The 12989-nt window shown below is 30.8% G+C and overlaps 1 protein-coding gene across 1 annotated transcript in view; it reads left to right on the plus strand.

Moving 5' to 3' along the window:
- The window catches only part of LOC134711234 (DNA polymerase epsilon subunit 2-like), a 36350-nt gene that overhangs the window by 12477 nt on the left and 10884 nt on the right, over positions 1 to 12989 (plus strand). The window contains exons 2-14 of the mRNA XM_063571718.1: positions 1309 to 1409; positions 2480 to 2552; positions 3735 to 3812; positions 4421 to 4514; positions 5212 to 5286; positions 6234 to 6317; positions 6734 to 6790; positions 7352 to 7473; positions 8030 to 8171; positions 8963 to 9083; positions 11309 to 11423; positions 11685 to 11868; positions 12155 to 12331. Of these exons, the coding sequence (XP_063427788.1) occupies positions 1309 to 1409; positions 2480 to 2552; positions 3735 to 3812; positions 4421 to 4514; positions 5212 to 5286; positions 6234 to 6317; positions 6734 to 6790; positions 7352 to 7473; positions 8030 to 8171; positions 8963 to 9083; positions 11309 to 11423; positions 11685 to 11868; positions 12155 to 12331 (1423 nt within the window). The remainder of the gene's footprint in view (positions 1 to 1308; positions 1410 to 2479; positions 2553 to 3734; positions 3813 to 4420; positions 4515 to 5211; positions 5287 to 6233; positions 6318 to 6733; positions 6791 to 7351; positions 7474 to 8029; positions 8172 to 8962; positions 9084 to 11308; positions 11424 to 11684; positions 11869 to 12154; positions 12332 to 12989) is intronic.

Below are 12989 nucleotides of genomic sequence, written 5' to 3' on the forward strand. Positions count from 1 at the left end.
ATCAATATATCTTCATTGTTAATGATATCAATCTAGCTATAAGAATCTTCATTTATTTCCATATTATCGGGTGTTTTAAATAGTATTCTAGAAAGGAATAAATATTAAAAAAAAATAAACTTCGAATTCTAGCCTGAAAATTAAACAAAAATCGCTGGAAATATGCATTCGCTACGTGAACTCAAGTTAATTCAAAGGTGGCCGGAGATATGGGACATTTCTCCGCATATATGAGATGTCCAATTAATCGATTAACGAGAAAAGCGTGCATGTGCTTGTAGGTAATGTGTTGACGTTACGTTACGTATCATTTTTGTAACGTCATTGGAATATGTATGGCAACGTAACCATGTGAAAAAACAACGTGTCGGCGCTGAAAGGGTTAATGTGTCTGACCCATATTGTTATTTTTGTTGAACTACAGATCAAAGAGGGGGGATAGGAGGGGTCCTGATCCGGAAATCCCGGGCTTAAAAACACAAAATCATCCTGAGGTCCCGAATTTGAATAAAGTAAATCCTGATTTCCCAAAATCCGAAAAAAAGAATTCCTGGATTCCGAAAGGATCAATTCTGAAATCCCGAACTTAAAAACACCCGACCCCGGAGTCCAGATAATGGTCCTATCCCCCCTCATCAAATGTGTCAATGTTTACTATGTACAACAATGATGTAGTGTAAGAATAATCTTCTAGAAGGCATACCAGTTGCCAAAAATGTATAAGGCCAAACAAACTAAACTTAACTAAAGAAAATGAAAAGGCTCTCCAGAGATTATGTTTGTATTTGTCTTTAATATACTGTCATCAACAAAAATATAGCTTAATCTGTAAATGTCTGTGATAGGTCTGTGACATTCACATGATGGCTAGATAATCAATAATATGGCTCTTCAAACATTATATATTGAGTTTTCTAGTTTCTTCATCACCAGTAAAATGTCAACAGAAATGAATAATGATATTTCATGAAACAACTGTCATGAGGTGAAACAAATAGCCCAATTCAAATAAAAAACATAAAAAGGGTATCAAACTTAAAAAAAAGAGTCAATTCTAAATATAAGGAAATCATGCTAATCTATGTAATAAGAATTGTAATTCAATCAAGCTTCACAACTCAATTATTAAAATGTCACATTAATTGTCATCATGATCCCTTTAAGTTACAAGATAAAATTATTAATATCCAGTTTCAGATATATATATATATATATATATATATATGTCAGATAAAATTTATATAATACTGAGACCAGACTTTTCTATCGTGGTAGATTTAATATACATGTTATATATTTTCATTGCAGTGAAGCCAGTAAATATTTAGTAGATGTTCTAAACCTAATTAATGAAGTACAAAGAGAAGATTGTTTAGATAAAATTATAGAATCTGTCCAGAAGCAGCAATGTAAGTGTATAATCTTTATTCTTTTTGGCCTGTTACCTGTTTCTTGCCCGAAGAGATGGTTCTTGTATCACACTGAATGAAATGTGATACAAAATAATAGGGAAAAAATGTCCTAATTTGATTGGCCTATTTTGGAAATTGATACATACGGTAATTGCAACATTTCCATTTTAATTAGGTATTTGATGGGTCAATGATGTCTTTAAAGGTCACAGCTGTTTATTTCCCCTTTGAAGCCACATATATTATGTATATTAGTTTAGTGAAGGAATGAAGCATGTAGTTAGAATGGAATCAGTCAATATTGAGTTGGCTTAGAAATTTAAAGCAATTTCATAAACTTTAATGAATTAAGAAATCTACCCACATTTGACATGATATTTATTTTAACTTTTAAGGTAAATATAATTATACCCTTCCCCCCAAAAAAAATATTCAGGAATATGTGTATACAAATAAAAATCACCCTATCTGTCTGTTCTTTTGCCTTTTCACCACAACCATTTAGACTGTTGAAACTTTACACACTTGTAAAATACAACAGACCCAAGATAGTGATAGGATTTCAATCAAGAATTATTTAAAAGTAGAGGAGGATTGCGACTGAGATAATATATACAACTGTGGCCATCTGTGACACTTATTCTATCAATCAAGTTTTAAAGATATAACAAAAAGGCTAACTTTAGGATCTAGTTATTTAGACCAGGAAAGGGAACAATCATGTTCATTAATAAAATAGTAAATGCAGGAAACTTATAAAAGATACATGTACTATATACTCAAGCTGATTAAGTTATGAATTTGTTTCTTGTGGTAATAGCCATCGTCAAATTGTGTGATTTTAAATTATTTACTGTAACATATATGTGTGTGTAATGATTTAGTTGTTTTAATATATAGATATGCAGTATATATAAATTGTATTTAATTTTTTTTTAATGTATTTTGTATTTTTTTCCTCTGTAAAATTTGTATCTTAAAAGTTCTTAAGTTGAATATAAAAACATTGAAATGTACATATATACTGGTAGAGATGTTTTATGCATGATATATTTGTGTATTTTTAGTATCATCAACATTGATAGACAGATCTGTGTGTGAACAAGCTGTACAGGAATGTAATACAGATCAAGATGAGAGGTTTGTGGATGCCACTTACAGTTTGAAAAAGATTTTCCTAAAAATATATTTAGATATACCTTTCATAGGATTTAGTAGATATAAGTTGTTGAAGCATTCCAAAATAGTATACAATTACTGTCTTTTGAAGAGGTAAAAGATTGATTTTATTGGCTTTTGAAAAACTGATATTCACTGAGGCCACCTGTTGAAGTGAATGTCATTAGGTTTTTCAAAACGGTCAATTAAACCACATATTTACCGAAACAATATACAGTAACATTTTATTCCATGTTACAAGGGAGGAAGTATTATAAACAGTAATTTACCAAAACCAACCAAACTTTGATATTTTACACGTAAAAGCATGTGATGCTTTGCACTGTGAATATGCCTTTCCACAGATGAATATGCTTATCTATTCAAAATCCCATTCTAATAGAAAAACCTGCTAAAATTCTTTCAATATGGAATAATATATTTTATTTTTCAATAAATTACAATATCTGTGACTCCATCTCCTCTTTGTCAACATTAAGATAATGCACAGAAAAATAGAAGTCTTGATTTATTTCATTATATAATGTAAAAAAATTGAAAGCTTCTTTTTGTAATTTTATAGGGCTGCAAACACATTTCATACAAAATGTGCTTCAGTCCTTGCTTTTACACAACTCAAAGAAACACTTAACTTTTAAGTTATATCTGTCAGACAGACTTCTCAGATGCACAATTATTATTTTTGTTTATATAAATAATAATGTACTATTAAGAATTCTTTTTACTGTTAGCATATCAATTGCAAGGAAAAAATAGATGTGTATAAGGGCTATCAATAGTGGTTAATCATTGACAGGTTATTCCTAAGATTTAAAAAGCAATTTCAACTTCTGTGGATACATTATTATTCGTTGGATATCAATTTTCGTGGGGTTTAGTGGGTACATGTGAACAACGAATTCAAATGTTCAACAAACAACATTTTTCAATAGACTTTGTATACAGAGATTGGCAAAAGCTTGAAATCAAATTTCCACGAAAGTTTTCAGCAATCAACGAAAATTGATACCCAAGAAAATAAATGAATCCACAGTAACTTTTTATCATATAGTCTTTTACTAAAATAGGTACCTACACAATGCTATGTTGTTCTTTTGCCTGATCAATTCAATGTGTTGATTTTCCTCTAAATTTACATTGTAGTGATGATGTATTTGGAGTCATTGATGCCTTCGCTGTACCAAGATTTACATATGTAGCAGATAGGAAGAAATTTATTGAGTAAGTGAAATTAATTGAGTAGATACAGCTCACAACTTGTATGTACTTTGTACTGGCTTTTGATATCTATATAACTTCAAAGACAATATGTATGCATATTTAAATTAATACAAGGGCCACAGGTATCATTCTAAAAGCTTTGCTCAAAGTACCTCTATTTTTCAATGTCAAAGGTTGAAGGTTGATTTGAAATTAATGTCTTCTATGTCAAAACTTTGTCAAAACTATGTCATAACTTTGTCAACAGAAAACACTGCTAATTTCTTCTTTGTTAATTTTGTGTTCCCATTTTGACTCAATTGAATTAAAAGTCCAAACATCATAAGTGCTTTTACTAGATAGATTCACAAATCATGTATTTAAAGGGTGCACAAATAAAAGTGAAAGTACAAACAATTTTCAAACGTGAGGGATACAAAGACATGCTCCCGTTTGTAAAACCCTTGTTCATATTTTCAGTTGTAAAAATATTCTCTTATGTTTTTATGCTTTAAAAAGATTGCTTTTATTCAATACATATTTGTATCTATTTAAACTTAGGTATAGTGTCTTGAATTCTTTTTCCTAAATGTATTTTATTTGAATTAATTTTATGATTCATGTTTTAGGAGTGACACAGTAGGCATCCCACCTCCTTGTCTTCATGGAACAGCAGCGGATAAAAATAGATTATTTACAAATAAATACACTATGTTATTACAGGTAAATATGAATATTTCAAAATGATTTCCTCTTCAAGCTACCTCTGGATTGTTTTCTTTGCTGTTTACTACCTTCATATTTTATGGACATTTATGGTTAAGTATAGACAATTTTGTTTTAGCACTACCAAAGAACAGAACATTTCAATGTATAGTAGGTGAAATATTTTTCAAAACTAAAATTTATAATTAACATACTGTCATTGGATACTGTATATCATTCAGGAAGTCTTGACTCTAGACCTCTTTATTTTTCAAGCAAGTTGACAGGCAATCAGTATATATTTTGTGTTGGCCTAATTGATTTGAACTTCAAAATTCACCAAGTCCTTTAATTTGGTATCAAGCATCATGTGAGCATTATTTACAGTGCAATGTTTCACCTCGATAGATGATAATCAGAATTTTTAATGACCTTGACTGACTATACAGCCCTTGCAAGGTTGGGAACACCTCAAATGCTTCATCTTTACCAAATACTAATTGCAGGGTATCGCAATTGAACAGGAGCTTAAAGTTTTCAACATCTTGTTATTGCAATAGATACTGTCATTTTGAATTTATAAATCACTCAAGATAGTTACAGCTTTTTTCCGGAAATAATTTTTTGATAGAATTAGTAAAATGTTTGTATGAGAAAGTTAGAAACTTTTAAAGTTGGGAATTTAAACACTCTATTCTTACTTTTACTGTTATAGAGAACACAGAGACATGATCTGTTTACACCACCAGTTATTGGAGCTCAAATGGACGAAAGTTCTAAAAAGTTTCAGGTAATAGAAAAAAATAATGTAACAAATATGAACAAAAGGAGACAACATGTTAATTTCATCTACCAAGGACATTCAGGGGTCAACATACCGTCTTCACCAAAAGATGTGTGTCTTTACAATATTTAAAGCTTTAAATTGCCTAGAGCTTAAAGAAGCATTTTGACTAGAACTACTTAGTAAAGATATACCATCAACACCTGATTCCTTAAAAAAAAAACAAAAAAACATTAGGATTTGAATGAAATGAATGGGTAAAAGTTAAAGCAGGGACTTCATGCAACCCAACAAATCATTTACCAAAATACTGTTGAGAGGCCAACACACACTCAACCAGATAGACCAGATTCTATACAACATGTCAATTTAAAAATAAGAAGATGAGGTATGATTGCCAATGAGAAAACTATCCACCAAAGTTGAAATGAGGTGAATGTAAGCAATTATAGGCAGTCATACAGCCTACAACAATGAGAATAAAATCTAAACTGTATAGTAACACAACTGCTGACAAGTTCCCTCATTGGAACAAGCACTTAAACATGGTGGTGATCAGGTAGGTTTTCAATGGTTTCTCAACTCTTTTCATCAAAATCATTGTTAAAAAACCATGACATGACATTAAAAAATATTATTTGAGCAAATTCTAAACACACAAACTGATTCCATGCCAAATCTCTAAGAACTTAATTTGTTAGAAAATGATATTTTTTAATCAAACATTAATATTTCAAACCATGTTTTGATTTTTTTTTTAATACAATCGTATGAAAAGGGAAAATGATATAGACTCTCAAAAAACATGATCTGTTATGTTTTACGAAACTTGTAGTATCCATTTAATCCATGCTTAGTTGGTTTTATTGTCTAGAGATATTGATAATCTTTGTAAAACTTGCATTTGAGTATTTATTGCTAATTTTCAATCTATTGTTGTTGTTTTTTTTTAGCTCAAACCCATAGAATATCTTCTTGGAAGTACAGCCAAACTTGGAGAAATTATTGTACTGGGAATGCTCACGCAACTCAAAGAGGTAAAATGATTTGTTCATGGTCAAAGAATATCTGTCAGTCAGCTTTGATGTCTGGGAAATAATGTTTGATTTTTAATTTAGATTCTACTACAATATGCTGTCGGTTATAATTTATCATGTTTATATCAAATCATGACTCTTAAAATTTTCAAAGATAAAAAGCATGGTTTAAAAAGTTTTTTTTTAACCTAGAAAATTTACAATCAATGGATAATATCGTTATTAATATAATGAAGTGGTAGAATCATTCATTAAAGATTTGAAATTAAAGCATAACTATTTCATAATGTATGGAATAACTTTGGTGATGAATCACATTTAAAGATCAAATCAGTATTGTATCAAAATATTCCATGTGATCAAAACTACTTTAAATATATAATAATTATAGATTTTTTTTTTTTTTTAATTTTTAGGGTAAATGGTATTTAGAAGATCCTACAGGAGTTGTACAGATAGACCTGTCAGAAGCTGTATCCTTCATTAGTTTTATTATAACTTTTATAACTTACTTTTGACAACCAGATAGTAAGAAAAAGGAATAAAATCAAATTACAATCGCCTGATCTGTCTGTCTGTCTGTCCAACAAATATTTCTTTCATTTTCTTGGGAACTACATAACAAATTAACTTCATATTTGGTCAGCAGTTTGACATTGATGTGAACCTCATTTTTAGACACCTATTTTGGGTTTGAATGAACTAAATTTTGGCACACAGTAAATATTGAAAAGAATTAACTCTTATTTAATCATCAGCTGTACTTTCTGTTTTCCAATATTTTAAATTTCATGTGGGATTATGTTGTTTAATAAAAGATACATGGAACAGAGGGAAGGCATTCATAAATCTAGACTATCAGTGGGTGTCATCTTTGTCTTTGCATAATTAATATGTAAGTGAAATTTTAACGGTTACCCCATTTGTAATGTGTCTTTATTTTGAATGTTATTTTATCATGCATAAGGTAAAGCATTTAAATTGTGCAGTGTCAAAGCATTCTAAATGAATATTTACTTAACATTGTTGTCCAGAATTTTCAAAATGGTTTGTTTACAGAAAATTGTTTTGTGTTGGCTGAGGGATGGTATGAAGATAAAATATTTCACATTAATGCATTTGGGTTTCCACCACCAGAACCAGCTAAAACTACTAGGTAAGGTTGTCAGCATTAAAAACTTTGATGAACCCTAGTTGCCTTAATTTGCATTCTTATGTGTTTTTGATTGATGTATGCCTCACATGTCTGTATATATTTAGAACACTATTAACTAGCCTTGTGACATCAGAAGTAAACCATTATTATAAGACTGTTAGACATCTTAGATTTCAATGCAAATTTTTAGTAATACATGTATTGGTAATCAGTTTACTCTAGATGCATATTGTTGATTAAAAGCTTAATAGAGCATATTTTATTTCCTTATTTTGTAAACCATGCCTGCTTTGATAGTCTTGTCTATTATTTTCTATTTTAAAGCTCATATCTAATTAGTTCTATTTATACACTGACTTATGGAAGAGGAGTGTATAGTGATTGTTGAATCAACTTTTTAGTTCTTTGTTCTTTTCATTTGACCGTATTTGTCTGAATAAATTTCGTTCTTTCACTCCTTTGGGTTTGTCCTATAGCAAAACACAGTTTCATAGGAGGAAAAATATTTAGTGTATTGCAACCAATGTGACAATTTATGATACAAAATCTATTTCAGATCTTACTTTGGAAATATTAACTTTTTTGGTGGCTTTGGAAATCAATGTGCAAAAGCTTCATCAAAACTTCGGCAAATAGAACAAGACAATGAAGATGCTATGTTTGTTTTCCTATCTGATGTTTGGCTGGATCAGGTTAAGGTAGGTTTATGTTCATTTGGCACTTATTGGAACCTAATTCTAAAGCTTATTTATGAAAAGAAAATTGAAAATAATAAATATAGTGATATTATGGAATTTATTGTTGTTTTTTCAGTTCAGAAAAAAAAACACCTGATATTTTGTTTAGTGACAGTAAAGCTTCTTTGTTATACCCAAACTACAAAGGAGAGAGTATACTGTTTGCTCATCCTTTTGTCCATGTATCCTAAAGAGTGATCATCTGTCCCATGAAATTTTTCTCTGTAAATACAAATCAAAGCTTAAAATGCTTTGCACTGTGTGAGGCATTTCAGATAAATTTACCAAATACTAATTTTGAGAAGACTTGAGAGGCAACATCTCAAATTACCTTTGTATCCAAGGTCAACATTACATCACAATGTCTCCTTAGCTTTAGTAAGTGACTTGTAAACTTCAAACTGATTAGCTGTTGTTTAACTGATTAATCCACCATTTTCTACATTTGAAAATGCCTGTACCAAGTCAGGAATATGACAGTTCTTGTCTATTCGTTTTTGATGCGTTTTGTTATTTGATTTTGCCATGGGATTATGGACTTTCCGTATTGATTTTCCTCTGAGTTCAGTATTTTTGTGATTTTACTTTTTGTTATATTAGAGTTAAATAGCAAGAAAAATAGTCTCCACAACTAATATCAGGGTTTAATTAGTGATGAGTGCTCATAGATCATTTTGTTTCATATTATCTAATGAGCACAAGTAAGATACAATATTGTATGCACACACATAATACCATGTTCTATTTTATAGGTTATGGAAAAATTAAGAATATTATTTGCAGGATATGCTGATTTTCCTCCAACTTGTTTTATATTATGTGGAAATTTTCTATCATCACACCAGGGTAGTCAACATGTTAAGATTATGAAAGGTAAATTATTTGTATACGAATTTTAGTCTGAAAATGTCATTTTGATCTCAACATCATCTGAAAAGTCAGAACAGGAAGATGTTAGGTCATGTTCAGTCTTTCAGTCAATATACAGATTCATTGACAACAGTATATTAAGGTACTGTTGACATTTGCTTGCAGTCAATTCAGTACTGTTGATATTTTTTTGCAGTGATATTTGCTTGCAGTCAATTCAGTACTGTTGACTTTTGCTAGCAGACAATTCAATACTGTTGACTTTTGCTAGCAGTCAATTCAGTACTGTTGATAATTGCTTGCAGTCAATTCAGTACTGTTGATATTTGCTTTCAGTCAATTCAGTACTGTTGATAATTGCTTGCATTCAACTCAGTACTGTTGACATTAGCTTGCAGTCAATTCAGTACTGTTGACATTTGCTTGCAGTCAATTCAGTGCTGTAGATAATTGCTTGCAGTCAATAAGTACTGGTGATTATTGCTTGCAGTCAATTCAGTACTGTTGATAATTGCTTGCAGTCAATTCAGTACTGTTGACTTTTGCTTGCTGTCAATTCACTACTGTTGATAGTTGCTTGCAGTCAATTCAGTACTGTTGATAATTGCTTGCAGTCAATTCAGTACTGTTGTAATTGCTTGCAGTCAATTCAGTACTATTGATAATTGCTTGCAGTCAATTCAGTACTGTTGATATTTGCTTACAGTCAATTCAGTACTGTTGATAATTGCTTGCAGTCAATTCAGTACTGTTGTAATTGCTTGCAGTCAATTCAGTACTATTGATAATTGCTTGCAGTCAATTCAGTACTGTTGATATTTGCTTACAGTCAATTCAGTACTGTTGATAATTGCTTGCAGTCAATTCAGTACTGATGGAATTTTCTTGCCGTCAATTCAGTACTGTTGATAATAGCTTTCAGTCAATTCAGTACTGTTGATAATTGCTTGCAGTCAATTCAGTACTGTTGATATTTGCTTGCAGTCAATTCAGTACTGTTGACATTTGCTTGCAGTCAATTAAGTACTGTTGACATTTGCTTGCAGTCTATACAGTACTGTTGACATTTGCTTGCAGTCAATTCAGTACTGTTGATAATTGCTTGCAGTCAATTCAGTACTGTAGATAATTGCTTGCAGTCAATTCAGTACTATTGATAATTGCTTGCAGTCAATTTAGTACTGTTGATATTTGCTTACAGTCAATTCAGTACTGTTGATAATTGCTTGCAGTCAATTCAGTACTGTTGATAATAGCTTTCAGTCAATTCAGTACTGTTGATAATTGCTTGCAGTCAATTCAGTACTGTTGATTTTTGCTTGCAGTCAATTCAGTACTGTTGACATTTGCTTGCAGTCAATTCAGTACACATTTGCTTGCAGTCTATCCAGTACTGTTGACATTTGCTTGAGGTCAATTCAGTACTGTTGAAATTTGCTTGCAGTCAATTCAGTACTGTTGACACTCGCTTGCAGTCAATCCAGTAATGGTCAGTAGCTTTTTAGACAATTCTGTGTGTTGTTAATCTTTAAAGTTAAAAACAACTACTAAACAGTCTGAATATTTGTTTAACAGATCATAATTACTTGCAAGCTAATGGTTTGAATAATACTCAGTGGATAAGATTACAAATTTACTGAATAATTGAAAACTACTTAATATTTTATTTTTCAGTGCATGGCTTTTATATGGGTTGTATTGGTTACAAGTTGTCACCATTCGATGAGATTGTAGCCTTATTAACCATCATGTGAAATACCATTGATTTATAGATAAAAGATATTTTCTTAATCAAACATGGTTTATCCCACCATTATCTATGCAAGAAAATGCTTAAACAAAGTCAGGAATATGACAGTTTTTGTCCAGTCTTTTGCTGTGTTTGATCATTTGATTTTGCCATTTGACTCTGGACTTTCCATTTTGAATTTTCCTCAGAGTTAACTATCTTTGTTATTTTACTTCATACTATTGTACTTTTATTTACATCACTTTTAGGACTATTTGTTCTATTGGCAATCCAAATATTCTCCCTTCTCATCCTACCTTACAGGACTTACTATATTGTATTTTTTTTTCTTTCTGAAATATGCATGCAATACTTGCCTCGCATGTTAAATAAATAGCAATCAAATCTTTCAAAGGACTTTTGCATAATATTTTCCATATTTCTTCCTACATTGAATGATGGTCTGACAGAATTAATTATTTGTTGTCTTTATCGTCAGAATGCTTCCACAACTTAACAGAATTGATATGTGAGTTTCCAACATTAGTTGAAAGCAGTAGATTTATATTTGTACCAGGACCTCAAGACCCAGGACCTATGACGATTTTACCTAGGTATGTATTAAATTTTTACCATATGACTTTTTATAATTAAGAAAAATCTGAAATATAAAACATTTGTTCACAATAAATTGAAATGTTTTGTTATTTTCAATGAAACCAATGACCCTATTTTTTAATTAAAAAAGTTTTTCCAGTTCATTTGAGAATTAACAAATGTTCAGGAGCCATTTGTTTAATTTTTTCTTTGGGCCTTTGGAAAGTGATTAAATTCTGTAGAAATAACATTTAAATAATTTTTCTTATATTTAACAGACCACCCATACCTAACTCAGTTACAGAAGATATAAGGAAAAAGATCCCATCAGCACAGTTTACCAGTAATCCATGTCGTATCCAGTACTGTACTCAGGAAATTGTTGTGTTCCGTGAAGACATTGTTACAAAGATGTGTAGGAATTGTGTCAAATTTCCAGAAGATGGAGAAGTGCCTAGTCATGTAAATATTATTTGTGAAGTAGAATTGATTTTATTAGGTCTCAAAATTCTGAACTGGATTGATTAAAGGATAGTGGTGAACATCTAGTTACAAATACAAACACCATAGATGTGATATGAATGTACCATATATAAATACTCTGTCAGAACTCAAAATTCACGTTCTTGTTGATCCAGAACTTTGAATTGAAATAAACTAATGATTTATAAATTTGTTGGTGGGATATGATTTTGCAGCAAGAATTATATTTTAGAACTTTAAAAGATCTTTTTTTTCTATATTTCAGTTTTGTAAAACAATAGTATCACAAGGTCATTTATGTCCATTACCATTACATGTGTGTCCTGTGTATTGGGCTTATGATGCTGGTCTTCAGCTATATCCATTACCAGATTTAGTTGTTTGTGCTGACAAGTTTGATCCATTCCACACAACATCAGTTGATTGTACAGTGATGAATCCGGTAAGTAACTATTAGACTGTCTTTATGAATTGTACAATTCCCAATATTACAATCAGTGACCAAGAGGCTAAGTTGGCCTTTGATGGATCTTTCCATTTGTTCCTAAAGTTAATCGATATCTTTCCTGATGTGTTTCATTACTTATCAACTGATATATATTGAACAATAGCATTTTTGTTTTTATGCCCCACCTACAATAGTAGAGGCGCATTATGTTTTCTGGTCTGCGTCTGTTCGTCCGTCTTTAGGTTAAAGTTTTTGGTTGAGGTAGTCTTTGATGAAGTTGAAGTCCAATCAACTTAAAACTTAGTAAACATGTTCCCTATGATTTAATTTTTCTAATTGTAATGCCAAATTAGAGATTTTATCCCATTTTCAAGGTCTTCTGAACATAGAAAACTTGGGACACATTCTTGTTTTAATCTCTTTGTTTGTATTGTAATGAAAATTATTGATGTTGTTTACGCCCTTTGGGGCCCGTAATTGGAAAATTAAATATCTTCTATTATAAAGAATTTATAATATGTGTGTTCACAGTTTAGGGAAAATTGATAAAAACTAAAAAAAATAACGGATTTGGAAAAAAAAGGGGGAGGACTAAAATTAATTGCTCTGCCACCAAGTACCTTTCCTGAAATTCTCCAGTCATAAAATCTTT

The sequence above is a fragment of the Mytilus trossulus genome, chromosome 3 (genome assembly GCF_036588685.1).
Source record: "Mytilus trossulus isolate FHL-02 chromosome 3, PNRI_Mtr1.1.1.hap1, whole genome shotgun sequence".
Classification (NCBI taxonomy): domain Eukaryota; kingdom Metazoa; phylum Mollusca; class Bivalvia; order Mytilida; family Mytilidae; genus Mytilus; species Mytilus trossulus.